Here is a 25064-nt window from a genome sequence, read left to right on the forward strand (position 1 = left end):
TTTTCCGTTGCACATACTACCCTAAAACCAATGGGGTGGGGAGAGAATGGCTGTTTCCCTTTGTTTTGAGGGCAGCATGTATCTCCATCTATGCAGCTGCAGCTTGTCACATAATGGTGAGAAATATCTTTCTACAATTAAGAAAGATGGAGGTCTTATTTGTGAGTGGTGCTATCTCAGAATGGTTCTTTGGGCCAAACAAGTAGACACCTTTGCAGAAAGATGCTGATAGAAAAACAAGCAGGTGGCTAAAGTGGTCCTGTGTCACACACACATATGTAACAGGAAATGGCAAGAGTTGCTTCCTAGTTTCAGTATGAAATATTGCAACATTTCTGGTCCTGTGTGCTTCCTCCTCTGGGGCCTCAGCACTCTCAGCAACAGCCCCACATGCACAGGGAGTGCAGGAGGCATTACTAGGATTTTGCTCAGTTTTTGGACATACACAAGCTTTGTACAAGGTACAGCATCTGGCTTGTTGGTGCAGTTCTAAAAGCCACAAAATGGGTGCTAGCAGTTTCTCACCTCTTGAAATTCAGAAGGTGACAGGCTTTTGGCTGCAGGGCAGCAGTGTCACCACCTCTGCACACACTACTGATGGCGTATGCAAGAGGGGTGGGGGGGGGGCATCTGGAACAATAGTTAAGCAGGAAGAGGGATCCAGGAAGCACTTCCTCTCGCAGCTCAACTCATTGGTAGCTGGAAACTGGCCTTGATCTGTAACAATCAGATCAGCAGAACACCAGCTTTAACGCCCTGTGACCTCAGCCATACGAGGAAGGTTAATGTTTTCTTACAGGCAGAATTCTCTGGCTCGCTCTTGACTTGGTTTTAAGCTCCCCCCCCCCCCCTTTAAACCATGTAGAACTCAAGGCTCTCAAAAAGTCCCTTAGGTTCTAACCTAGAATGCAGGCTAGTCTCTGACCAAAAGCTACACTAGAGAGGAGGCTGTACTTTTTCAAAGTGCAGATGGGGACAATCCCATTTTAAAAGTTCCTGTGACATGCACAGCATATTGCATATGTAAGTTTAGCCATCTTGAGATGCAATGAAAATATGTCACAATTTTCTTCATTAAGGAATGGTAAGCTTTGCCAAACAGAAAGATCAGTGCTGCTTTATGGCTGTGGTTATAGTCCACCCCACTATTGCTGATTGTGCAAAGCTACCTATACAGCAGCCAGTTGCCCTTTGTCACATTTGCAACAGGGATGGGGAACTTGTGACCCGCTCCTGTTGTTGGGCTCCCATCAGCCCCAGCCAGCACAGCCAATGGTTAAGGAAAATGGAAGTTGTAGTTCAACATTTGGGAGGATACATACAGGTTTCCCATTCCTGTTCTACAGCTTTCTACCAATTAAACCTATTATTACCCTAATTTGCAGTGGATGGCAACACTGCTCTAGTAATTGCTATCTAGTCAGCAGTTCTTCAATAAGAGCATACCTTTGCTATATATGCATAAACATCTCCCTGGAAATCGCATTTCCCACAAGGGGAATGAAGTTGCTTTTAACAATTCTGCCTCCTAAGCACCCTTTTCACTACTACCTAGGAAGTTACCTTGTTCAGTGCCTTCCCCCCACCCTCATGGAAGCAGCTTGCAGAGTGTCTTCTCTTCAGATTGGTCAAAATTTTGAAGACTTAATGAAGAAGCCATGATCCCTTCAAGAGAAGAGGTAGGCAGGGCTGAGTTTTGCACCAAAGAAACTCAAATTCAGAGTCCAGAAAGCTGGATTGTGAACACTCTTGTAGTGTATTGCTCAAATCAATGTGTCTAACACCTCCAGCTGTAATTTATACCACTTTCAGGCATCAGAGGTAGGAACACGTGCTGCTAAAGCTTTAAATTCACTTGATGTCCTGAAATTCTCTTAGTATCCCTCTGCCTTAAGAAATATCACCAAGCATTGCCCAGCCATTTTATACCTATCCTTGCAGCCTTCACGTGTGCACCCAATACCAAATTCTAAAGCTTTTCTGTGTTTGCATGGAATCAAAGCACATAACACACAATCCTACTAGCAATTTTGCAAGCTACTGGCAATTTTCATTCAGCAGTTTAAACACACTTTAATTCTCCTCCCAAAGTACCAGTTTGGCCCACAAAGCTGCTTTTATACATGTGCTTAGGATGGTTGCAAAGTTGTGTTTATTTTAGCAGGGCCTGGCCTGGCTTGGCAGCTCAAGGTACAGGTATGCCAAAGAAAAAGAGAAATGTCAGTGGAATGTACCAGCCTCCCAAAGGCTGAAAATGGAAGCCGGGAAGAGGGAAAAGGAGCCGGGAGAGGAAGAGAGCAGAAAGAGGAGCCAGGAGCAAACAAAGGAAAAATACCTTCCAATATGTTGTTCCCGCCTTCCTCCAGTGGCGATACCACTTAACAGTTGTCTATATTCATCCCAAGATTAAGAGACAAATAGCAGCTGCTTGAAAAGTAAATTATAAGTTATATCTCCAAGCAATATCACCCTGCCCCATGCTATCTACATGTTGTGGGGAGGTTTGAAGCATGTTTGATCACATATAGGCTGTCTCGGTGAGAGCTGCCGCCCTGCGTATTCAGGGTTAGAGCTGAGAGGAACAGCCTGTGACCATTCAACAAGCTTCCTTCCCTGCTTCAGACTTCCCCTCCATGCAAGGGGACAGCCACAGGGCAAGCACACAGCCCCCCTCTCACCGCACACGGTTACTTGCATAGAGCTAAAATCTCAAGCCCTGTTGCTGAGGCTACTATGAGGCTACTCATTAAGGATGACAGCGGTTCTACAGGTTATGTATTTGTCTGATCTGCTTACGAAAGGCTAGGATTGTTTACCTCTTTGACGCCATAATTCCTCCAAGAGTTCAGTTTACATATAGTTTCCAGGAAGGGTTCAGTATCAGGGCTGCTTAGCTTCAACAGAAGTGTTGTGCGGCTTTAAGACACTGGTTAGAAGTAAGCGTGAATAAGCATGCCTTGAGAAAGCATTGCAAACTGTACAGACCCCAAAGGAAAATGTTGTGATTTCCTTCTCAAACATGCAGATGAGCACCAAAGGGCCCTCCTAGCAGAAATACAAATTGAAACCTTAAATACAATTGCATCAAAAAGTTTTATGAATGGTCACAACTGGACAGATAGTAAGAAAGGAATTAGTTTATGTTTAATAAAATGCACAAACATTATTACATTGTCAGTCCTGCCACTAGGCAGGCTAGTACCAATATGCAAGGGAGGGGAAGAATTTTGCACAGAATCTTGCCAGTGGCCTCTTTTTTGCTCGATGCAGAGTGAGACCTTCAACACCACTTTATATAATGGAAAAGAGCTTAACACAAGGGGGGTACCCAAGACAGCACCCCTGGGATGTGCTCCAGCAGCCGACACACAACTAATACAGTGTTGATGTGCACACTATTGACTCAGAATATGCTTACATTTTAAAGCCAGAGTCCCATGTCTTGGTTAGCAGTACTTGGAATAGCTTCAGGGAGTATAAATGGACAGAATATATTGCCTGTAAGGGTATGGGATCAGGGCACCAACTCTGGCTAGGCCAGTAATCAGCCTATTAGGAAGCTGGCCCCACCACCCCCAAGATACTTAGCATAGTGCAAATGAAACAACAGGACTGGTTTGCCAGATGCTTAAGATACTAACATGCTGCATTGTTTCAAAACCAAAACTGCTCCTGCTTGCAAGGTGAGAGTGTGTCCCACGCAAATGAGCAGCCAGCATGTCTAACCGTATGCCACCACACAGCCAATCTGCTACTGGGTCCTGAAAACTGATCAGGTTTTGGTATGGCTAGCAGAACTTTCTCAAAAGATGCACACACAAAAGTTGAGCCCAGTTTGAAAATAATCAAAAAGTTAGCTCCAGGGCCAGGGCCCCCCCACAATGGCCAAGACGACTTGCAGTGCCATGCGTTGAACAGCAGGAGAAGGCACTGCACGGTGTCTACCCGGGCAGCAGGCCCCCCCCCTCAATTAGCAACAGGCTCCTCCTTTGTACTTGGAACAGGCTTCTTCAGGAAGTGCATCACGGCTTGCACCACTTTGTCGGGGGAGATGTTGTACACAGGGTGCGTAGGCTGCTGTTGGAGGGAAGGAAACAAACAGGAATTAAAGGTGAAACTGTGTCTATTCTCACCAGTTCCATAGCAAGAGAAGCCAAGCCTGTCAACTTGGGTAAGTTAATGAAAGCAAGTTATTTAAGGACATATTTCATGGCTATGGAGCTACAGGAGTCCAAAGCCCAGCTTCCTGACCACTGAAAGAAGTTTTCATCAGCTCCGCTGTAGCTTTTGAGAATTTACTAGACGTTATCCACATATTTTCAGCTTTGAAGGGATCATTATCCTTGAGCAGTTGCCAAGGCCTCAGCACCAACCCCGGGCTCCTTCCCATTGTGCCACCACTTGCTTGCCAGCCCAGCTGCCTCTCAAGTGGGGAAGCAGCAACAGCAGCAAGGAACCACAAAAACCCTGGCTCCCCGCCCTCCCCTCTAGCTGGAGGTAAGGCTTGTTCCTTATCACTGCCTGCCTACCAGCTGTTGCAGTGACACAACAAAGGAAAGGGGTGGTTCCACAGAAAGGGCATCATGCCAAGCCCCGCCTCCCAAACCTGCAGCTGGCCTTGTTCAAGCCTCTCTGAGGAGACATTCACTGCAGCAGCAGCAGCAGCAGCAGCATAGCAGCACTGGGGCAATCTCACAAGAAAATGCTTCTCTTCGAAATGTTCCCAGTGCAAGAGGGACATTTCCCCATGAGAGGAATAAGGAATGCACAATGAGAAGCAAAGTTCACAGCTCAATGCTGTAATCATACTTGACGCATACCACACAGCAGGAGAATCTGGCTTGGGATGGAGGGTCAGAAGAGAACGGGAAGGCTATGCCTGTTGAAAGCTCACAGACCAAAGGAAATCATATCTGGAGCTCACACTGCCTATGCAGAAAGACAAGAGCCCCAGCAAGCACCCCTCTTTCATTATACTTCCTATTCTGCCTTATCCACATTGCTCTTTATCCCAAACCTCACTCCTTCCTCCTAACCTGTCAAGCCCTGTTATCTCAAATGCTGTGAAATTAAGCATCCATAGCCACCCTGCAACTTGCAACAACAACAAACTATTTGATGTGGCAAGTGCGCTACTCACATCCACCACACACACACACACACACACACACACACACACACACAACCACACACAACACACCATTTCTGGTCCTGCCTGATTATTTATTATTATTATTTATTGAATTTATATACTGCCCCATATCCGGAGGTCTCAGGGTGGTTCACAGTCTAACCGCTGTGTGGTATCCTTTTCTGCCTTTGGCTATGTCACAGAGGGGGAAGGTTCATGCCAAATTTCTGGACACTTTCCTGATGAGAAGAGTTAAAATATAAAGGAAACCCAAAACTACCACACACCAAATTTGAGATGTTTCTACCCTAATCTTTAAGAGGCAGGCCTATGAAGATGCAGAGGCAACAGGATACTGAGACCTGTTGGCTGTGGAATGTCACCACCTGCCTTCCTCAGCAGCAAGGGCAGCCCTGTCTGAAGACCTTTTTAACATGGCTGTGAAAAGGGAAGGGAGGGGAGGGGAGTCAGAGTCCCTGCCCTATCTCACTAGCCAGAGTGTCTGAAAGCAGCCTTCATGCCAAGGCATGGCGCCAATGAAGGCTGCCATTACCAGTGCACAGTGAGATGGCAAAAAAGTGAATGAAATCAATTCACCACTGTAACACACATACTGAATTTTCACTAGTGTCTCCAGGATTATGAGTTGCAGACAGGATTTACTTGCAGCTGAATGGCATCCTCAAAAGCACTAGCTTACTTTCCACCTATTCAAAAGTATGTGATTGGAAATTTTGTTATGAACTAACTTGTTCTGCACCACTTGGACTAAGATGCAGATCAGAACATAGTTATCCTTTGGATTCTGCAGTTCTCCCAGTTTTGTTATGCACGTCTCTGCTTAAATAGCAATATAAAAGCATTTGTGTTTTAGGAGAAAATTGTTCAAATTTTGAGAGAAAATATGGTCAGAAATAACAAATTTTGTGGCAATTTCCATATTTAAATACGTAAATAAATGCAATTTTCATTAGATTTCCTTTAAAAAATTTGATGAGATATGGGAAATGTGATAGAACAGATTTAGGGATGGATCAGAGCGGCATCTTCCTGATCTGTGTCACTTTCACTTGGGTTCATTCCTAAGACACACACAAAACACACGCCACAAACACAGCCACATCCTGGCATAGCTTACCAGGCGGTTCTCTGGCACTCCTAGCACTACTTCATGGAGAAGGTCCCCGCTGCCAAAATGCTGTGCTATCGACAGCCCACTGAGGCAATAGCAGGTATGGTAAAAATCCCGGAACCTGGCAGCAGAAACATACACAAGGTTGAGGTGAGTGAGAAACTGGAAGCCCAACTGTTCCACTCAGCAAGCCTCAGGGGCAAAATCTCCATTTGTTTCAGTGCAGGGTACGCAAAGCCCCAAGTTGGGTGCCAGATTAGTTTCCCGTAATCATCTTCTTTGTGATATTCTTTCACCTTATAGTACAGTGGTACCTTGGTTCCCAAACGGCTTGGCTCCCGAACAAATTGGCTTCCAAACGCCGCAAACCTGGAAGTACTGTATTTTTCTCCCCCTCTCTGCCCAGCACCCCTTCAGTGAAGCAGCAGGAGGCACTGCACAGAGAGGGAGAGAATTTCCCCCCTCTTGTTCTCCCCCTCTAAAACAAGGTGCATCCTATGGTCCAGTGCGTCCTACAGAGCGAAAAATACGGTTTCCCCCCCCTTCTTCACCCCCAGCTGGGAGAGGTGGCGCACGGCTATGGCAGCAGCCTCTTTAGCCGCGCGCCACCTCTCCGGCAGGGAGAGGCTGCGCGTGGCTATGGCAATACCCCCACCTCCCGCAAAAGCCCACAGGAGCCGCACACCCTTTAGGGAGTGCGCGGCTCCTGTGGGCTTTTCTACGAGGAGGGAGAAGGGACTGACTGGCTGTGTCAGTCCCTTCTCCCTCCTGAGGAAAAGCCCGCAAGAGCCGCACGGAGCTTGTGTGCAGCTTTTGGGGGCTTTTCCTACCTACCTCCCCCCTGCATTCGCTTCATAGGACGCACACACATTTCCCCTTCATTTTTGGAGGGGGAAAAGTGCATCCTATAGAGCAAAAAAATACAGTAAGTGTTCTGGCTTGCAAACTTTTTTTGGAAGCCGAATGTCCGTTTCAGCTGTTGGCATTGTTTCCGGGGCCAATCAGCCAATCAGAAGCTGCGTCTTGGTTTGCGAATGCTTTGGAAGTTGAACGGATTTCCAGAACGGATTGAGTTTAGGAACCAAGGTACCACTGTACTTCTGTTGTTTAAAAAACGGCTTGTAAATTTAATCCCAGTCATGGGTATTCCTGCTGTATGCTGAGTCACAAGTAAAGATTTTCTCAGGCTGACCAACACTCACTTGCCCGGCTTGTCCAAGAGGCCCCCAGCAGGGCACTGGCAGCATAGTAGGATGTACTCTTGAAGCGCTTCCTGGTCAAACATCCAGTGTGTCATACTGAGGGCAGAGTCACCTAAAAGGAACAAAAACCTCAGTAAGAGGCTAACACTTTCACTGGAGAAAGAGCAGGCCAACAGGAAGACACCAAATGGAAGACTGCACTCCCTCCCTTCTTCCGCTTCGCAAGGGCGGAGCTATGGCCACCCACTTTTGGGCCTTGTCCACACAGAAGCCTTCCATTTTCGCTATCGGGCAGTCAGTTCCTTGTTCCTTAATCTAATGAGAGAAAGCAAGGACAGCAAGCAGATAACAAGCAGCAGCTTGTGGAGGGGATGCAACAAGGAAAGGTGGAAGGGAAGCACGCAAGGAGCATGTGCTGGCAGAGTTCATCTGAGGCAGTTAACCTAATAATAGAAATTCATTGCATCCTGCGAATAGAACTCTCCTCTCTGCGTGTTGAAACTGTCTCCTACATCATGCAAAATGGTTCATCTGGCTAGTATTCCAGCTCTGAGGTCCAACAGAAGAAGGTTGCAGAGTGTGCTTTCATTTTGCTTTTAAAAGCAACATAACCCCTGCTCCCTGCTATTGTCACTTTTAAACTCTTGCCAGTTCCTACAGTGATAGCGCAACAGGGATATTTAGGTACATGCTGGGCTGGTATGCCAAAGGAACCGGTAGCCCTGCACAGATATGCTTATAAACAAACCATCATGCCCCACATCGCTTCAGACTGGTCCTCTGACACTGGCCACATCCAGAGATTTCGGGAAGTTTTAAAATCAGAGCATCAAGCTAGCACCGTACGTTCAATAAGTGAGGAAAGTGTTGGAGATTTCCTTGTACATATGGATGCCATGAATATACCGCTTAGTAACTAACCACAACCCAATTTTTCCATAGATGAGTAGGTCCTTTTAAAATTAAATTACCGTATTTTTCACTCTATAAGATGCACCAGACCACAAGACGCACCTAGTTTTTGGAGGAGGAAAACAAGAAAAAAAATATTCTGAATCTCAGAAGCCAGAACAGCAAGAAGGATCGCTGTGCAGTGAAAGCAGCAATCCCTCTTGCTGTTCTGACTTCTGGGATAGCTGTGCAGTCTGCATTCGCTCCATAAGACGCACACACATTTCTCCTTACTTTTTAGGAGGGAAAAAGTGAGTCTTATAGAGCAAAAAATACGGTATACCCTGATACATCTGTAAGCAGAGAGTTCTGTGGAGCAATTGTGCATTATAATATGTATATTTTTAAATTTCACCTATTACATTGCCCTCTTGCATCTAGTGGAGAGAGAGGCAAGAAAGGAGGGCATCTACCCCTTTTGCTCATAAATCACCCTCCCATGAACCCCCCTCCCCAAAAAAACCCACCCCAGTTTAGGGTGACGGTTGTGCATTAAAGTGCAGTTATTGCTTGGGTCCCTTTTTCCTCTCAGAGTGCAACTGTCACATCAGCTGCCCATCAGCTTCGCAAAATCTCTGCAAGGACAGTAGTTAAGTGAAGGGGAGTTGGAAAGTTTGGCTGTGAAGGTGTGGGGAGGTAAACATGGAAAAAGCAGGTGAATGAGGGACATTTGGGGGGAGTGGAGGGCAAGTATTGAGGAAGAATGGCACTGGCACTCTTTGATACAATGACAGTTTTTATGGGTCCCCCAACAGCTTTGTTATTTTCAATCCTATGACATGTTGATGCCGGTTCTACTGTAACATTGAAAGGGAGGTTGTTGCTTTTTTTAGTTTCCACAAGGACAGAGAATACAAATGCTGCAGTGAAGCACATATTGTGTCTTTTGCTCACGCTAGGCTCCTCAAACGAAACACTCCACATCTAACAGTTTGGGGGTGAGAGGAAGCAAGTGAGAGGGGCAGCATACCTGGGGAATGGTGGACAAGCCTGCAGTGCTCAGACTCACCTTTGGCATGCAGGGCTCGATGTAAGAGAGGCAGCAAGCCAGCCTGCCAGAATGAGTAGCAGCCATCTACCAGCTTGTTACAACGGCCCTGAAACCCTCCTTCAAAACGCATCTGGCGGCTTGTAACCCAGTGCTAGCAGGGAGAGAAAGCAAACGTCACTATTGCTCAGTGCAGCCACAGGACCTGCTACACCCAGCGGATATATCAATGGAGGGAGCCACAGACAACTGCAGTCCCCTAGCACAGTCTGGGGAGTCGGAGGGCACACACCCGTCCCCCCGTTGCCTTCATGCTTCATGCGGTTCCTGCAGCAAAACCTAACATGCCCAGGTTGCCACGGAAAATATGAAGGGGTTTTTGATAATTAAACTAAATGAGGAAACAAGCAACCAAGCAAACCAATAAAACCAGAAATGAGAAATTACTGCACGTTGGTGAACATCAAGAGATCATGTTTCTATCGTATGAATGGCCCTGAGATCCTGCCATTTCAGGTTTGAATCAAATTATTTCTTTATTTCCCGGTGCTGCACATATGCACGGTTACATGCCAGCTAATCACCCATCAGTGGGGGATGACCATATTTAAAGACAGTTACAGACAAAATGGGGTTTCACGATATTATGAAATAATGTTAGAAATGGTACATGTTTCCTTTTATTCAATTAATGCAGAGCTCAAGGGAATAATTATGAATATGTGCTGTGAATGTACAGACAGACACTTTTAGGGAGAGCATCAGAATGGAAGGGGCAGGGCAAGGGGGGAATCCCAATCCCAGATACTGAAATCCAGTGGGATCCTATGTTTTGGCACTGTGATGGCTATGACAGTGCCTTCTGCACTGATAAGGCTCCATCTAGAGTGCCTCTTCCACAAAGGAAAAGGGCTCCTTCATTTGCAGAAGAGGAGGCAAGGGATTTTCACTGGTTACTCTGTGCCGCCCGCAGTTCCGCTCTGAAGGGTCCCCTGACGCTCTGGAGCAGCTTTACGGGGAATGCTAAAATTCACTTCTCCGCCCATGAACAGTGGTCTGCTCATGGGAGCTCTGGATCTGAGCCATAGTGAATGTTGAAACAGCAGCACAGAGAGAATTAGAACCAGGCTGGCAAATGGTTACTTACCAATAAGCTTTTCAGATTCAAGACGTGCTCACTTTTCAAAATGACCAGAGCTGCCAGTCCGCAGAAAGTGTACCCTCCGTGGGCCTCCATGCCAGGGACGCCACCGATCCCACCCTCCCAGTTCTGACATCTAATTCAAAAGCAAAACACAAAAACAGGAAGAAAAAAACCACAGGATATGTTTTCTTGTCCACAATACAACAATTATCTTTCATCTCGTTCTCTAGACTCCTGCTGCTGGGCAGGTAACCACACTCAAACTTGGCAACCAAAGAAGCACTGGGTGTCCAAGGCCAAACAAGAGCTAAGTGTTTTCCTACCTTGCTATCCAGTCTGCTGTCCCTTCAAAGAGAGTTGGTGTGATGATGTTGGTAAGCGAGGCCACTGATGCAGCACAATACGCACTCCTGAGATTTAAATATGAGACTATTTAACTTCTACACATGGATGAAGAATGATGCAAGCCGAGCTACTGCTGTCAGGGAGACACCAGTCATATTAAACTGCACAATCCACCCAGCCATGACCGTAGAAATGTCACAAAGAGAGTACTTGGAAGTTAAGTCATTGTATACTCAAGTCTTGGTTTTAATTTCTGAGCAACCCTGAGAAGGCATTTGCTCAATGTACTCAATCAGCTTGTTGGCGAGGGTGGGAGGAGAGGGAGGGAGAGAAAGAGGGGAGAGAGACCATGTTTTGTTTGTTTTAAAATAAAATTACTCTGGATGAGGCTATTAGAATGGAAGGTACACCAGGAGCTAAATTCAGAAGAGTTTACCCCAGTGCATCCATTTCTCTCCTTCCTTGATGTACCAAGGGACTGGTATCCTAGATTTATATTAGTAGCCACGGAAAGATACTGAGCGGATTTCAATATTGTTAATTAAGACAGAAAAAGCCTTGCTCACAACATTATTCATTGAAATCCCAAGGGAAGAAAAATAAAGGTTACATTCTTCCCTGAAAGAAGAGCCAGAGCTTCATTTAAAATGCTTTGTCACAGCAAGCCACTGTACAAGTTGAAAAAGATTTTCTTCTTCAGTTTTAGAATCTGCTGCACCAAAACGAACTCTGGCCATGTCTGCCATTCTTTCCACATGCAAGCACTTCTCTTGAACTGCAGCCAAGGACTGCCTTTTCCTGCCCCCTAGAGGGACAAGCCAGGAATATTTAACATCACTTACAGCTGAAAGAAGCAAATAATGGCTCCCATAATCTTCCTAACATTAGAAGCCAGGATCTTATTCCTCCACTGAAGTTTAGCTATACTATTACAAAATAGGATTAATGCTTGCAAGACAAAACTCTCTACGAACAGCATTGCTACAAAAATTTCATCAGAAACCAAAGCTGCTGCTGAGCATCACATGAAAGAAATACTTGAAACATTTCCAACACACCTGACATCCACCTCTCCCCCTATGTGCATGATGAAGGAGCCATCAGGCTGCTTCAGGGAATACAAATAGTCCAGAAGCTTCTCTCTGAAAAAACAATAGAGAACATTTATCCCTACTAAGAGGGGGGAAACAACTGAGAAGCTGGAAGAGCCAACCCACATGAGTGAAAATGGGCTTCAGGATCATCTAGGCCAGGGGTTTTCAGTTCTTCGCTGGCTGAGGAACCCCTCCAACATGTCATGATATCCTATGGCAACCCAGTCCCCTTTCCCTACCAATCAGAGCTCCCCGCCAACTTTCCCTCCAAAAAAGCAGGTTCCACAACTTCTTCTGACTTTGTCCCCATCACTGTGTTTTCATGTTAAGGTAAAACCTGCTATTCCATTGCCCTGCTGTTTTTGACCATTTCACCACTGATGTCACATGATGCACTATGGGACTAGATCAGGCTGCGTGTGACTTGTGGTCACTCCCACTCTCTGAGTGGGGACGCCTGGCTGGTGCAAGGTGGGAAAGTGACGTGTCTGAGGTGTACATTGGAATGCCTAGCGATGAAAGTGGACTCCAAAGGTTTCGCAGAACCCTGGTTAAAAACATGAACCTGGACTAACCACCTAGACTCCTTTTTTCTAAATATGGAGCTAACCCTTCTCTAGCCCTGGAGTGCAAGAGAGGCCTGAGCGTCAAGAAGAGCTTTGTTCTCCTTGATTCAAAGCAAAGGAAGCTACCAACAAGTGGACGGGAGGCAGTGTGGTGGATGTAGACACCAAGCAGCACATTGTGGCAAAGGCTGTGTTGGAAAAGGGCCACCAGTCCAGCTTACCAGCTAACCTTTCTTCTTCAGCAAGTAGGAAGGCTGAAGAGGAGGACTGTACTGGCAGACATTGGTCAAGAATGCTTCAGGCTTCACCTAATATCTTGGATCTGAGCAGAGGGGAGGGGGTCCCTCCTATGATTTTACCTGTTGATAACACTGTATGCCTCTTCAGTCCCAATAATGCAGAGAGCATTGACAGCTGCGTACGTTGGAGCAAGATGTGGGTACTGGTTTGGTCCCCCTCCAAAGCCTCCGCTGGGGCTCTGACAGCGGCTCAGGAACTGGCACACACTAGGCACAGAGGAAAGACCAAGGGCAAGCTTAGTTTTTATAAGCAAGAAGCATTTAAACACAAAACAAGCAGCACAGGGCCTTCCCGGGCTAAGAAATAAGGATCGCAGCTCTTATACTAGCAGCAGTGTTTGACCACGCCAGAGGCACTACAGTCCATTGCCACATTGCGCAGAAGGAAGGGGGAAATTGAAGCAAATGTACAACTCAGACACTAAATGAATTGGGTTGGATCTGGAGAAGCTGGACTCCAGTAAAATAATGAGGCTCTCACACTTCCCTTGGCAGCCGTGTCCACATACATCCCCCAACACACCAGAAGTTGCTCCCAATAATTACAAGTGGGATGAGGTACAGAAAAACTGCAGCGGGAGAGGAAAATATCAGCAGAAAGCGAGGAAGGCCTTGCACTCGAACGAAGGACCCCCTGGACTCTATGGAAGGTTCTCTCTCACCAGAGCCATCTAGCTGAATCTCAACAGCAGAACAAGCATTTTCCTCCACTTTTACCATGCTATTCCATTGTTTGTTATTGTTTTAATCCCAATATACACAAAAGTCTGTTACAGGCGCCCTTTCCCAGGCTCTCCCCCTGATTTGTTTCGGGACAGAAGCTGCCTACATGGAAGGCCTTTGCGATCAAAGAAGGGTTTGTCTCTCCCTACCATTAAAATATTGATTTGGGGCATCGTTTAATGACATACTGTAATTTACATTTTACTTATTAAGAAACAAGAAACACTGAGAACAACCCCCCCCCCACAACAACTCTTTTAATTTAAGATCAATGTACACACAATATATGTGATTATGGAAATGTTTGCAATGCAATTGCAGTAGTCACACATTGAAATGCAACACATCCAGCCCCAGACCAAGGGGGGCAGGCCACAGAAAGCCCAAATCTACTCTTCTACAACAAATCTGCAAAACAAACACTGCAAAACAGCATCCAGAGTGCCTTCTGGACATGCTGATTAAAGGAATGAAACTCCTTTCCCTAATGGTTGTATTTCGCAGCAACTGTAGCTCCCGGATAAGGATCTGAACTTTTGAAATACCAATCAGGATAATTTACTGTATAACCAAGTTATACATAACACATTTTATGTTCCTAAAGTAACAAAGTGACTTTATATATGTAAAGGGCGCTAAAAAGTATTAAAAATATTACAATTCCCCCCCCGCAAATTCATTCCAATCTCACCCACCCCCCCACAAAAACAAGGTTTTTTCAACATTTCCCAAAATTGTGCAACTCAAATTCTGCTCAACCCAACTCCTCCTGGGTGAAAATGACTGTCTCCACTACAATCCAGTAACAATCCTGCTTTTCCATTCATTATACACATCATTCCTTGGCTGCAGAAAGCAACTCAAGCTTACTAATTTTCCCACTTTCTCCTTACAAATTGCAAAACTTCTCTTCTTTGAAAAGCATTTTGCAACCAATACTTCTTTCAAATGCAAAAAAAAACCTTCTCTCTCCTGACCACCACCACTCTTTTGCAGACACAGATTTTCAAACCCTGCAGGGAATGGGTTTCTTTCTCCTAGTGGCTGAAGCTGATCTCTTACCGCCACCATCTTTGCTGATCACAAGATGCACCAAAAGCTTCTACTCGAGGAAAAGCTATTGAGAGGTCATTGTTGGAGCAAAGACAATGCACTGTTGTATTTCAAAAAAATGCTCTTATGCATCATGCAGGGACATTGGGAGGTCAGCCCAGAGAGGCACACACTGTGCAAAGATAAGGAAAACTTCTGGAAGTTAATTTCTCCTATAATGTTTAAGTCAGAAAGTCGAGCAGAAAGTTTTCAGGTTATACTTAGTCCTTATTTCTCTAAATTTTGAGTTCTGAATTTACCTCCAAATGTCTAGATAGGCAACTTTACTAAATAGCTTGCTAACAAAAGAGAAACTCTGAAAACACATAATTCAAAGCTCTGCCCAAAGATCATCTTTGGTTTCCGAGACATCAACAGAAGCCACCTGCATAATTTTTGAGCTTCTCAACAACGACTCCCAGCAGTTATGTAATGACAATGCTCGGAATAAATGGCAAAGTGTTTTGCAGGAACGGAAGTGAAATATAAAACAAATCTTACTCTGAAGTTACAGATTCCGGGATGGGTTCCTCAAGCAGTTCAAGACTGTGCAAGATCCAGTAGCACAACCACGGGCGGCTGGCATCTAGACACTTGGAAGAGAAAACGACAGCTGTTAAAACTCATGACTGACACAGCTGCATTTGTTACACCCCAACGAAAGGAGGGCAAAGAAGGCGAATCAGAACTGGAAAGTAAGAGGTTTAAAAGGATAAAGGACACCAATTTATGAAGGGAATTTACATACCTCTTTAAGAATAGCTTCATTATTCGCACAATCCCAAGCTAACATGAGAACCTCTTTTCATTTATCACCAAATGGACAGAGTAAAAGACACGGGTAACAAATATTTAGCTTTCAACCCCAGAGGAGCCAGCACTACAAGTGAAGTGGCTCCTAGAAAATGGATTTAGCAAGGTCAACGGGAACGCAGCCAGTGTTTCTAGGGCCTACAAAAGTGCCCCTCAGTGAGACAGGAAAAGGAAGTCCCTTGATACCTCAGATTCCAGAGAAAAGTTAAAGAAACCTCAGCTGTAGAAAAAGCAAGGAGGATAATGAGCCATAATCATGTTAACCCACCATCAAAAATTTTTCCACTAACAGAATATAAGCAGGAAGGAAACAGTACAAACTCCTTCAGCCAGAAGGGATTACCTCATAGGCATCTGTCAGTTGTCTCAGCCCTCTCTTCAGGTAATGGAAGTGTTTCTCTCGCTGCAAAACAAACCTGAAGGATAGACCAAAAGATATACAAATGATCAAAGAGTCATAAAGCCACGTAAGTGCTCTACAGCCATGTGTGTTTGTTTAACCCTCCTTTAAAACCATCCAGGATAGTGGGCATCTCATCTGAAGTCCATATGGTAATAGTGCAGAGAGAGACAGGAGGGAAACAGTGCAGATGGGATTGACAGAGGAAGTATTCTTAAGTTATTCCTAGAAGAATGATACCTGTAGAGCAAAGGCCCCCAGGAGGAGCTGATAAAGATGGGAGCAGGGATGACCAAGGAGAACATGCAAGACATTTAAGCAAAGATGAGAAGAGAGAGGAAGCCGCTGTTCATAATTTTATAAACCTGTGATCATGTCCCTCCTGAGACATCTTTTTCAAAATTAAAGGCCAAACTAGAAGTGACATCATTCACACAACAGCAATTGTGTGGTTTTTATTTATTTTTTATTAGGTAAACATCAGCAGCAAGGAGCCAATTTGGACCGGGCCCCTGGCAAGGGGATCAGACCCCTGCATCTGCTGTGGGTAGGGTTGCCATATGTCTGGAAAACTTTTTTGTCATATGCCAAAAAAAGCTCAACTTTGGGCAAAACTAAAAAAAAGCTCAACAACTCTTCTGTCTGGATTTTGAAATATGGCAACCCTAGCTGTGTGTATTGGAAGAAAAACTCCCATTTGTGCCAGTCGAGGCTTTCCTTCCAATGCTAACCAGCAGGTATGGAGGCCAGCTCAGCACTATCCATTTTGTGATGGAAAGACCAGAACCATCTAAAGTATTGTAAACATGAGTATACCACAACTCTATATAAAGGCATTGCTTGAATCCTAAGAGAAAGGACGGCAGTTCACAGGAAAGTCACCCAGTACTTCCTCACTATTGCAGCTACCTGCACACATACCCCATTCCCCAAAAGCTTCTCCAGAAAGTTGAGGGCTCTCCTGAGCAATGTGGGATGGGGTATATTAATCAGCAGTCAAGCAAGAATACGGAGGGGGTGGAGTAAAGATTGCATGGATACAATAACTTACTGCGCGTCATGATGATTTGTCTTATAAGCATCAAAGACCTCTTGGACTATATCTTCTACTTTTGTCTGCAACAAGTTAAAGGGACAGAGAAGAGGTACAATAACTATGGGTGGGGAGGATGCAGAGAACACTATATGCTAGCATTTATTATTAGGATTATTATTAAAATAATTTCTACACCACTTTTTTCAAAGGTCCCAAAGCAATTTACTATGTAAATTAACAGGTAAGAAAAAACATTACAAAATATCAAAATAAAACATTAGAGATGGACACATTTAATGCAGCATATGTAACAGGAAAGCAAAATATTTTCTTAAACATAAAAACACGACAGGTAAAAATCAGAATGCAAGAACCCCTCTGCACTCAGAAGACAGCACTATTAAGAAAGAACCATCACAGCACAAATGGAGCAATATGGCATGGCATGCCAAGAAGAAAAGTGTCTACGGCAGCTGTGAGTAATTGTTAAAAGGGTGTCAGAGTTCAAGAGGGCTGCTGCTGCTCCAGTTTTAAAAAAACAACACAGAGGCTCGTAGAAAAAGTGGATGGTAACAAATAACAAGCTATAGCTCCTTTAGTATATCACATCTACACAACTGCTGCCCATAAGGAAAGGCCACAGATGAAAGGCAGAATGTCCCATGTTCAATCCCGGGCATCTCCAGGTATGACCGGGAAAAAGACTCTAGTCCAAAATTAAGTTAGGCAGCACTGAGATAGATGGGTCAATGGTTTGACCTGGTCTAAGGTAACTTCCTATGTGCCTGTGGTTCAGTGATGCAGCACACCATCAAAAAGACTCTTCTGCTCCCAGGACATCCCAACCCATGTAGCACTGTACAGTATGCACAACCCAGGCTGATCTTTGTGGGGTGGGGGGAGTTGACCACAGGTACTTTCCAAGAATCACTGTGGCGTTTAGCACCCTTAAGAGCACATAGCTAGAATCAAGACACATAATGAAGCCCTCCACCCATCTCCTCAGTGAAATGTACCATCAAACAGAATGCATGGGAGCAAAATCAATAGTTGGTATGATAGGAAACATTAGATTAGATCACATATATATTTAGGCAGCAGAGGACACAACACTTGCAAAATCTTGTTGCGAGGCACTCCATTTGGATAGAATGGAGTCATTTTTAGTGCATTGTTCCATCTATAAATATATATGTATGGAAAAAGAGAGAGTAACTGGCAACAGTGAGTGGAGGGCATTTCGCCATGGAATGAGAAACTTGCAGGCTAATAACTTACTGCTGCCATGCTAATATATATTAAGCTAAACTCTGGCTTAGTTTCCCCGCCGCCTTTGCCATAACTGTCTGTCAACACAGTGACACTGTGCATTGCTATATTATTTGTGAGACACCACCACTTCAGTAAGGAGCATCTTAAAGGAGATTGGACCTTCTGCTGACAAGGCAAGGACTTGTTCCACCTGCCTTGCCCCACCCTCCAACCCTCAACGCCCTGGAAGCCTTCAGAACGCAGTTGCTGCCACGGGCATTATGTGTATGCGTCTTCTGATGAACTGAGTGGAAGTCTGAGTCATGGAGATGGAGAAAGAGTGTGTGTGAATTCAACAGTGCTTAGTTTGGGTTTTGGTTGTTAGTTTGCTAATGTTCACATTGTTTTGTGGATTGTGAGTGCTGCAATGCTTTGTGAATTTTATAATATAACTTTTCTTGTGGTTGTGCTGTTTAGCCTATTTTTTAAGTCGCTTTGTTAATAGTGTTTCATGCAAGGTGGTTGTTTTACTGATGATTTGTTAAATTATTTTGTACGCTTTATGTTGTAATTGGGATGTTTTACTATGCTATTACAGTGGTACCTCAGTTTTCGAATGTAATCTGTTCCGGAAGACCGTTTGAGTTTTGAAACGTTCGAAAACCGAGGACGCAACAGCCGACAGCTAGGCCTCAGGATCTTGCACTCAGCAGAAGCCGCATGGCAAAGTTGACCTCTGAGGCATGTTCGAAAACCGAAGCAATTACTTCAAGGTTTATGGCGTTTGTAAATCGAAATGTTCGTCAACGGAGATGTTCAAAAACCGAGGTACCACTGTATTTGTAAGCCACTTTGTGATTTGTATGAGTGAAAAGAGGCATAGAAATAAAATAAATGAATTGCTTAATGAAAGACAGACAATGGGGAAGAAGTGCAAGAAGGAGAGAAGCATGGCAGCGGGGTATTTAAACACAACCACGGGGTTCCTGATTTCTCCTTCTTCTCTTAAGAGGCTGCTGCTCCAGCTCCCAACAAAAGAAAGGGAACTGCTATGAAGCATGCATGGGGGAGTGGAAGTCATTAGAAACCAGGCTCACTGAGAGAGGCGGAGGGGAAATAGTGAGGGGAGACAGAGAGGAAGGAGCTCAGCCCATCATAAGGTTGGGTGTAATAGGTGAAGAAAGGTTCTAGGAACTAGGAGTTGCAGAATCAGTGCAAGGTATGTGCATGTACGCGCTTAGTTTTAATAATTTGCCTATAGCATCAAAGCAGCCAGGCTAAGCTGAAGCCAGCACTAAATGCTCAGCAACAGAACAGGGAAATCTGTGAGGTCTCTGACCAGCTCACGCTGTATTCCTACTCTATGGCTACATGAACAAAGAAATCCACATTGGCATTCACATCCTTATTCCACAGCTCACCTTAATTGGGGCCACAAAGCCTCAATTGACACTTTCCTGCTCTTTTGCCCTGGTATCTAATGTTTTCTCACTGTCTCGGATTTGAAAAGTGCTGTCTTCTCCATTAAAGGTCAGATTCTAGGGAGAGATAATGAGCAGCAATCACCCCTCAGGGATGTCTCAGGCCTCCAGCAAGGAAGAAAGTCCAACTAGTAATCATGTTTACTGGATGACTGTAATTTCAGCTGCTTTGGTCTGAACAGTGGAAAGCGGCAAGTGCAACTAAAATCAGAAGTAGGCCACAAAATCCAAGACTACATCCACACAATACGTTTAAAGCAAATGACATCTCCGCAAAGAATCCTGAGAACTCTGATTTACCTCTCCTGGAGCTACAATTCACGGCACTTTTAACTACAGTTCACAGGATTATTTGGGGGAATTCATGTGCCTTAAATGTATGGTCTGAATGCAGCCTAGTATAGCACATCAAATGCATTCAAAACAAAAAAAAATTCCTTCCAGTAGCACCTTAAAGACCAACTAAGTTAGTTCTTGGTATGAGCTTTCGTGTGCATGCACACTTCTTCAGATACACGTATGTATCTGCACATGAAAGCTCATACCAAGAACTAACTTAGTTGGTCTTTAAGGTGCTACTGGAAGGAATTTTTTTTGTTTTGACTATGGCAGACCAACACGGCTACCTATCTGCAAATGCATTCAGTTTCTAATACAAAGAACTATTTTGCCATCCACATATGCTTTGACTTTAGCAAATTTCTTTCCAGAACCTTAGGAAAGGCAGTTGGCTTCCCCTCAATTTCAGAGCTTCTCTCAAGGATTGAGTACTATTTGGAAGGGAAGGGGTCAAACGAACTAAGCAACTGAGTAACTTTACATAAGTTCCTTTCGCTCAGCTTTGCAGCTATAGAAACCATGACCATCAAGAAAAAGATGGTCAAACACTATTGGTTAAGCAAGATTTATAAATAATCATAATTTGTTCATTGTCCAGACAGTTGAACTTCAAAGAATGAAGTATTTCCATGACTAACAGGACTTAATTAAAACCAGTAGAAGGATAATTTAAGTCCAATAAACTCTAGGATAGTCATTCCCATGATTTAACTGGAAATGATTTACTGCATAATTCTTTTACACAACCAAGCAAACCAAAGGAAAATCATAACTATTAGTGCTCTACTCAGCTGTGTCTAGCCAACACTACTTATCCATTTATGCTCTGATTTTACACAAGTTTGTTAAATCTCTATCTTCTATAGCCTGTCTTCCTGAGCCAAAGAGCTCAATTCTTATGAAGGAGCATACCTGGCCACGCCCATCCAACTTTTGCACAATTAAAAAACACAATGGTATTATGTCAGAAATATGAATGACAGGCTTTAGCCTAATGAAGTTAACAGAACAAGTGGTTTGAGACTTGCAGCTTTGGAATACTTTTAACTGTCCTGTCTACCAGTGGACTTGGTGAATATTGTGAGCTGAATACTACATAAAATATATGCAACAAGGTGGTGTACAACATAAGAACATAAAAATCTACTGGATTACTACCATTTTGCCAACTATATTTCTGAGGGAAAGTATATGCAGGTCTTACCACACAATCACCATAGGGAGCAGGCCTAGCAATACCTATCACATTTTCCACTTAAAAATATGGGTCACCTTAGACAAAGTCAGATGACTGTCCAACCAGCATTGAAGCGAAGAACAGTCAGCCCAAGTGCAGGTATAGGTCTTTCCTCTCACTGATTAATTCCAGAAACTGAGAAGAACTTGTATATGTCATACATATGCCTTACTAACTAAAGCTCAACCCTCTTTATCCCCTCCTGGTCAATAATTAAGATGTCTTCCACAGAGAACAAACCACAGATATAATCACTGAATTATAGAGACCTTTCAGCAGGTAACTTGACTTGAATGCTTAAAATATATCAGTAAATTGCTCCACACGTTTTACTAACACAACAAAATTGTGATGTGATTGAAAGGATGCCTTTGATTGATTCCACAGGGGTAGCCATGTTTGTTTGTTGGTAAATCAGCTATGTTTGTTGCTTGCCCTTTCTTAAACACAGCAGCATACATACAACAAAACTGCTGAGTGTTTCACTACATATTGAGAAAGATGTAGCCTTACATTTAGTTCAGTGTTTAAAAAAACACACACCATATTATATAATGGAGGACCTGGGGCTAGCATACTTTGAACAGTTATCCTATGGAGCCTTGTAACTTGCTGATCACCAGAGTCCTTCTCTCTGAGTCCTGATAGTTTCTTGCAGCCCTTCTGTCTCCAATCTTTGAATTCCAAGCCTATGTCCTTGCTCCTCCATGAGTTCAAGCCTTTTATCTCTTCACCTCTTGTTGTTCATGAGCACTCAAAACATGTACATCAGGATGATGCCTTCCCATTATCTGCTGTTTTAGAAGCATCATCCTCCACAGTATGACATTGACTTTTCAAAGGTAATGTAGTTTCAAGGCTACTTTCCTCCTGAACATTGCAAACAATGCTCCGTAATCAAACCTGAAGCCAGGCGGGTAAGGAACTGCTTACCATGCAAATTTCAAACAGGTTTTATAAACGCATAAAGTTACTAAGCATCACAATAATTAGGCACTGGCAGGAATAAATGCTTAATCACTAAGGCTTATAATATTGATGTGGTATAAAATACCCACTTCTCTTTCCCTCAAAATACTTATGCCTGAATTGTTAAAGGAATAGATAGAAAAGCTTGGGAAGCACTAACATTCTAGCCCTTTTATCTCCAAAGATGTTAAAGCTTTGCCTGGTTCCAAATGTATCAGTCCTCACAACTTTTTTGCTTAAGGTTATGGAAGCAATATCCTCCTACACAGTTTGGTGTTCCAGTACTTAAATTTAGAAATTCAGTGTTCTTCACTACCACTGAATTTCTAAATTTAAGTACTGGAACACCAAACTGTGTAGGAGGACACAGACATGCACATCATTGTCACTGTGCACCTCTCAATTCAGTCTCGACCTTACGTAGGAAAGAACCACAAAGGGATTCTAGTTGTAATTACTTGATCTGTCGGCATGATTGGGGAGCCTGATAAAAGTGTCCATGACAGAACTGGATAAGAAGGGTGGTGAGATAGCAGCTAGTGGAAAGGGAACTGGTGTGGGATGCAACCCCTTATCATTTGAACCTAGCACTCTCTATAACCATTGTTACCTTACTTGTGCTTTTTAAAAAATAGGTACAGTTCAGTAATATATTTTTCTAAGACCACTTCTCTTAGCATACAAATAGGCAGCCTTGAAAGTTGCAGGGGTACAGTAAACTCTGGATATGAATAGGATGTGTGCCTATAACTACAAATAGGTGTGAGCTGGAAGTGGGGAAATTTGGCTGAAGGAGATGGGGAAACACCCTGAATCTCCATTTGTCCCAATCTACAGATTCCCCAAAGGTAGGGCGAGTTTTGAAGTGGGGTCCAAATTCACAAACTGCGAGGAACACCAGCAGCACACCCACGTTTTTCTCCTGTTTCCCCACTAACAGTTATTCTCTAACAAGGTTTCAAACAACAAAAGAGGAGGTGCAAAGCGGTTCTCCAACGTGTGCAGACAAGGAACTCCATCGTGTGAGATGGGAAGCGGACAAATGGCAAAAAACATAGGAGAGGAGGACTAGGCGAGCCTCCAGAAGCGACTTAAGCATATTAATGCATCAGCTTCCATGGGCAATGGGCTACCTGAAATGGACTTAAGGCGGCACACGGAGAAGTAGAGGCTAAACCAAATCTAACAAGATAATATACCTCAAAAAAGCCCCACCCCGCAACCCTGGATATTCTCACTGTGCTGAACACAATGGAGCTACAGGGCGGCCACCGGGGCATCGTTCTCTCTCCGCCCGTGCAGAGAAGCAGACCGGACCCCTGTAGCCACACGCCCGCGAAGTGCACCCTGGGAGTTGTAGTCCCTCTCCCTGGAAAGAGGGGGCGGCTCCCAGCCCCACCTGCTCAGCTGAAGTGAGGGTCCGAACTCCGTCGTCCTCCAGCCTCTCCCGGCCCGCTTCCGTGCCGCCCCGCCGGTAGCGTCTCCTGTCGGCGACGGGCTGGGTAGAAGCGGCGGCCGCCATGATCCCACAGAGCCGCTCAGCCCGCGCGACTGAGGCTGGCAGCCCGAGAGGCAGTGTGCTCAAGCCCGGCTACGGCGGCTCGCTGAAGGCAAGAAAGGTCCGAGCGCGCTGCTCTATTACTATATACTGTAGCAGCTTCGCCCAAACGCGCTGGGAAGCGCCGGCGGCAGCGTCGGCAACTCGCTGCCGCCCCCACGTGGCGCCTATTTTAACCCGCCAGTTTCAGCTCTCATAATGTGCCTCAGATGCGGCAAGCGACTGCTAGACGCTGTGATCCCAGGCGGGAATCCTCTCTCTCTGACGCAATGCGCCCTGGGCTGGGGGAAACACGAGAGGGATCCTTCAAACCAGTTTAACTACAGGCACTAGAGCTGTCCATGCGGCATGAAAAGGGAGTTCCCCTCCCTCTTCACAGACCAGTTTATTTAAAGGGGAAGTGGGTTCCCAAGTTACTTGCCCTGCTTTTTAGCTCGTTTTTGCTCGCGTTAGCGAGTAAGTGAATGAGATGAGCAGACAACAGCTCTTGGAAATCTCTAGGCAGGCTGCTTATTGTAAGGCAATTCTCCCTTTCCAGCGTCGACAGGTGGTGTGTGGGAAGAGTTGCTCTCCGGTGGCTCCAGATGGAAAACTGAACTCCTACTTACCATGACTGTGCTTTGTTCCCAGTCTCCTTGCCCGTTTAAGAGTGCTGTATTGCTCGCGACTTCAGTAGGCCTAGGGAACTTGTGGACTCCCAGTTTGTTGCACTCCTGTAATCCCTGACCACTGGCCATGCTGGCTGGGGCTGATGCGAATAGAGGTCTAACAACACCTGGAGGGCCACAGGTTACCCCAGCCTTGATGTAGTGGCTTCAAAAATATGCTTTATTATGTTTCCCTTCCCTCTCTCTCTCTCTCTCTCTCTCTCTCACACACACACACACACAGACCCAGGTTCTCTTCAGATCTGAGCAATGCTGCAGATATCAGCAGACAGTATTATTATTATTATTATTATTATTATTATTATTATTACCTCACCCATCTGGCAGGGTTTCCCCAGCCACTCTGGGCAGCTCCGTATTAGTTGTGGATCCAGCTAGAGTGCTAAATAATCCCTTTTCAGCGGTGAAACTAGGCTCATTTTCACCCAGGTCAAAGACGCAGTTAGGCACACACACACCCCACATGCATTTGCACATCGCAAGCTGGGAGCCTCAATGGTGCCCCTCTGGAGGATTCACCTGGGACAAAAAACCTGGCTAGCCCCCCTATGGCTCTACCCTTTTTATGCCTATCTTGCATTTCCAGTATTTAAAACTAGCTATGATCATTCAAATGTAAGGAGGAGGGGAGATTTTGCTCAACAA

General features: G+C 44.8%; 1 protein-coding gene across 2 annotated transcripts; it reads right to left on the reverse strand.

The window, feature by feature from the left end:
- Positions 1–3122: 3122 nt before the first annotated feature.
- On the reverse strand, positions 3123–23861 carry LOC310839104 (protein farnesyltransferase subunit beta-like). 2 transcript variants are annotated; one of them, XM_083727440.1, is made up of 12 exons: positions 23593–23861; positions 16932–16996; positions 15824–15896; positions 15169–15260; positions 12913–13059; positions 11952–12035; positions 10872–10958; positions 10552–10681; positions 9426–9558; positions 7466–7577; positions 6270–6384; positions 3123–4077 (listed from the first exon to the last, which is right to left on the reverse strand). In XM_083727440.1, exons 1-12 carry the CDS (start codon positions 23713–23715, stop codon positions 3967–3969), a joined length of 1272 nt encoding a protein of 423 aa, XP_083583566.1. In that variant the 5' UTR covers positions 23716–23861; the 3' UTR covers positions 3123–3966. The 2 variants fall into 2 exon arrangements, with proteins under 2 accessions (XP_083583566.1, XP_083583565.1); XM_083727439.1 differs by lacking the exon at positions 23593–23861 and adding an exon at positions 23327–23488.
- Positions 23862–25064: the final 1203 nt, after the last annotated feature.

Source organism: Podarcis gaigeae (genome assembly GCF_964106915.1).
Source record: "Podarcis gaigeae genome assembly, chromosome: 1".
Taxonomy (NCBI): domain Eukaryota; kingdom Metazoa; phylum Chordata; class Lepidosauria; order Squamata; family Lacertidae; genus Podarcis; species Podarcis gaigeae.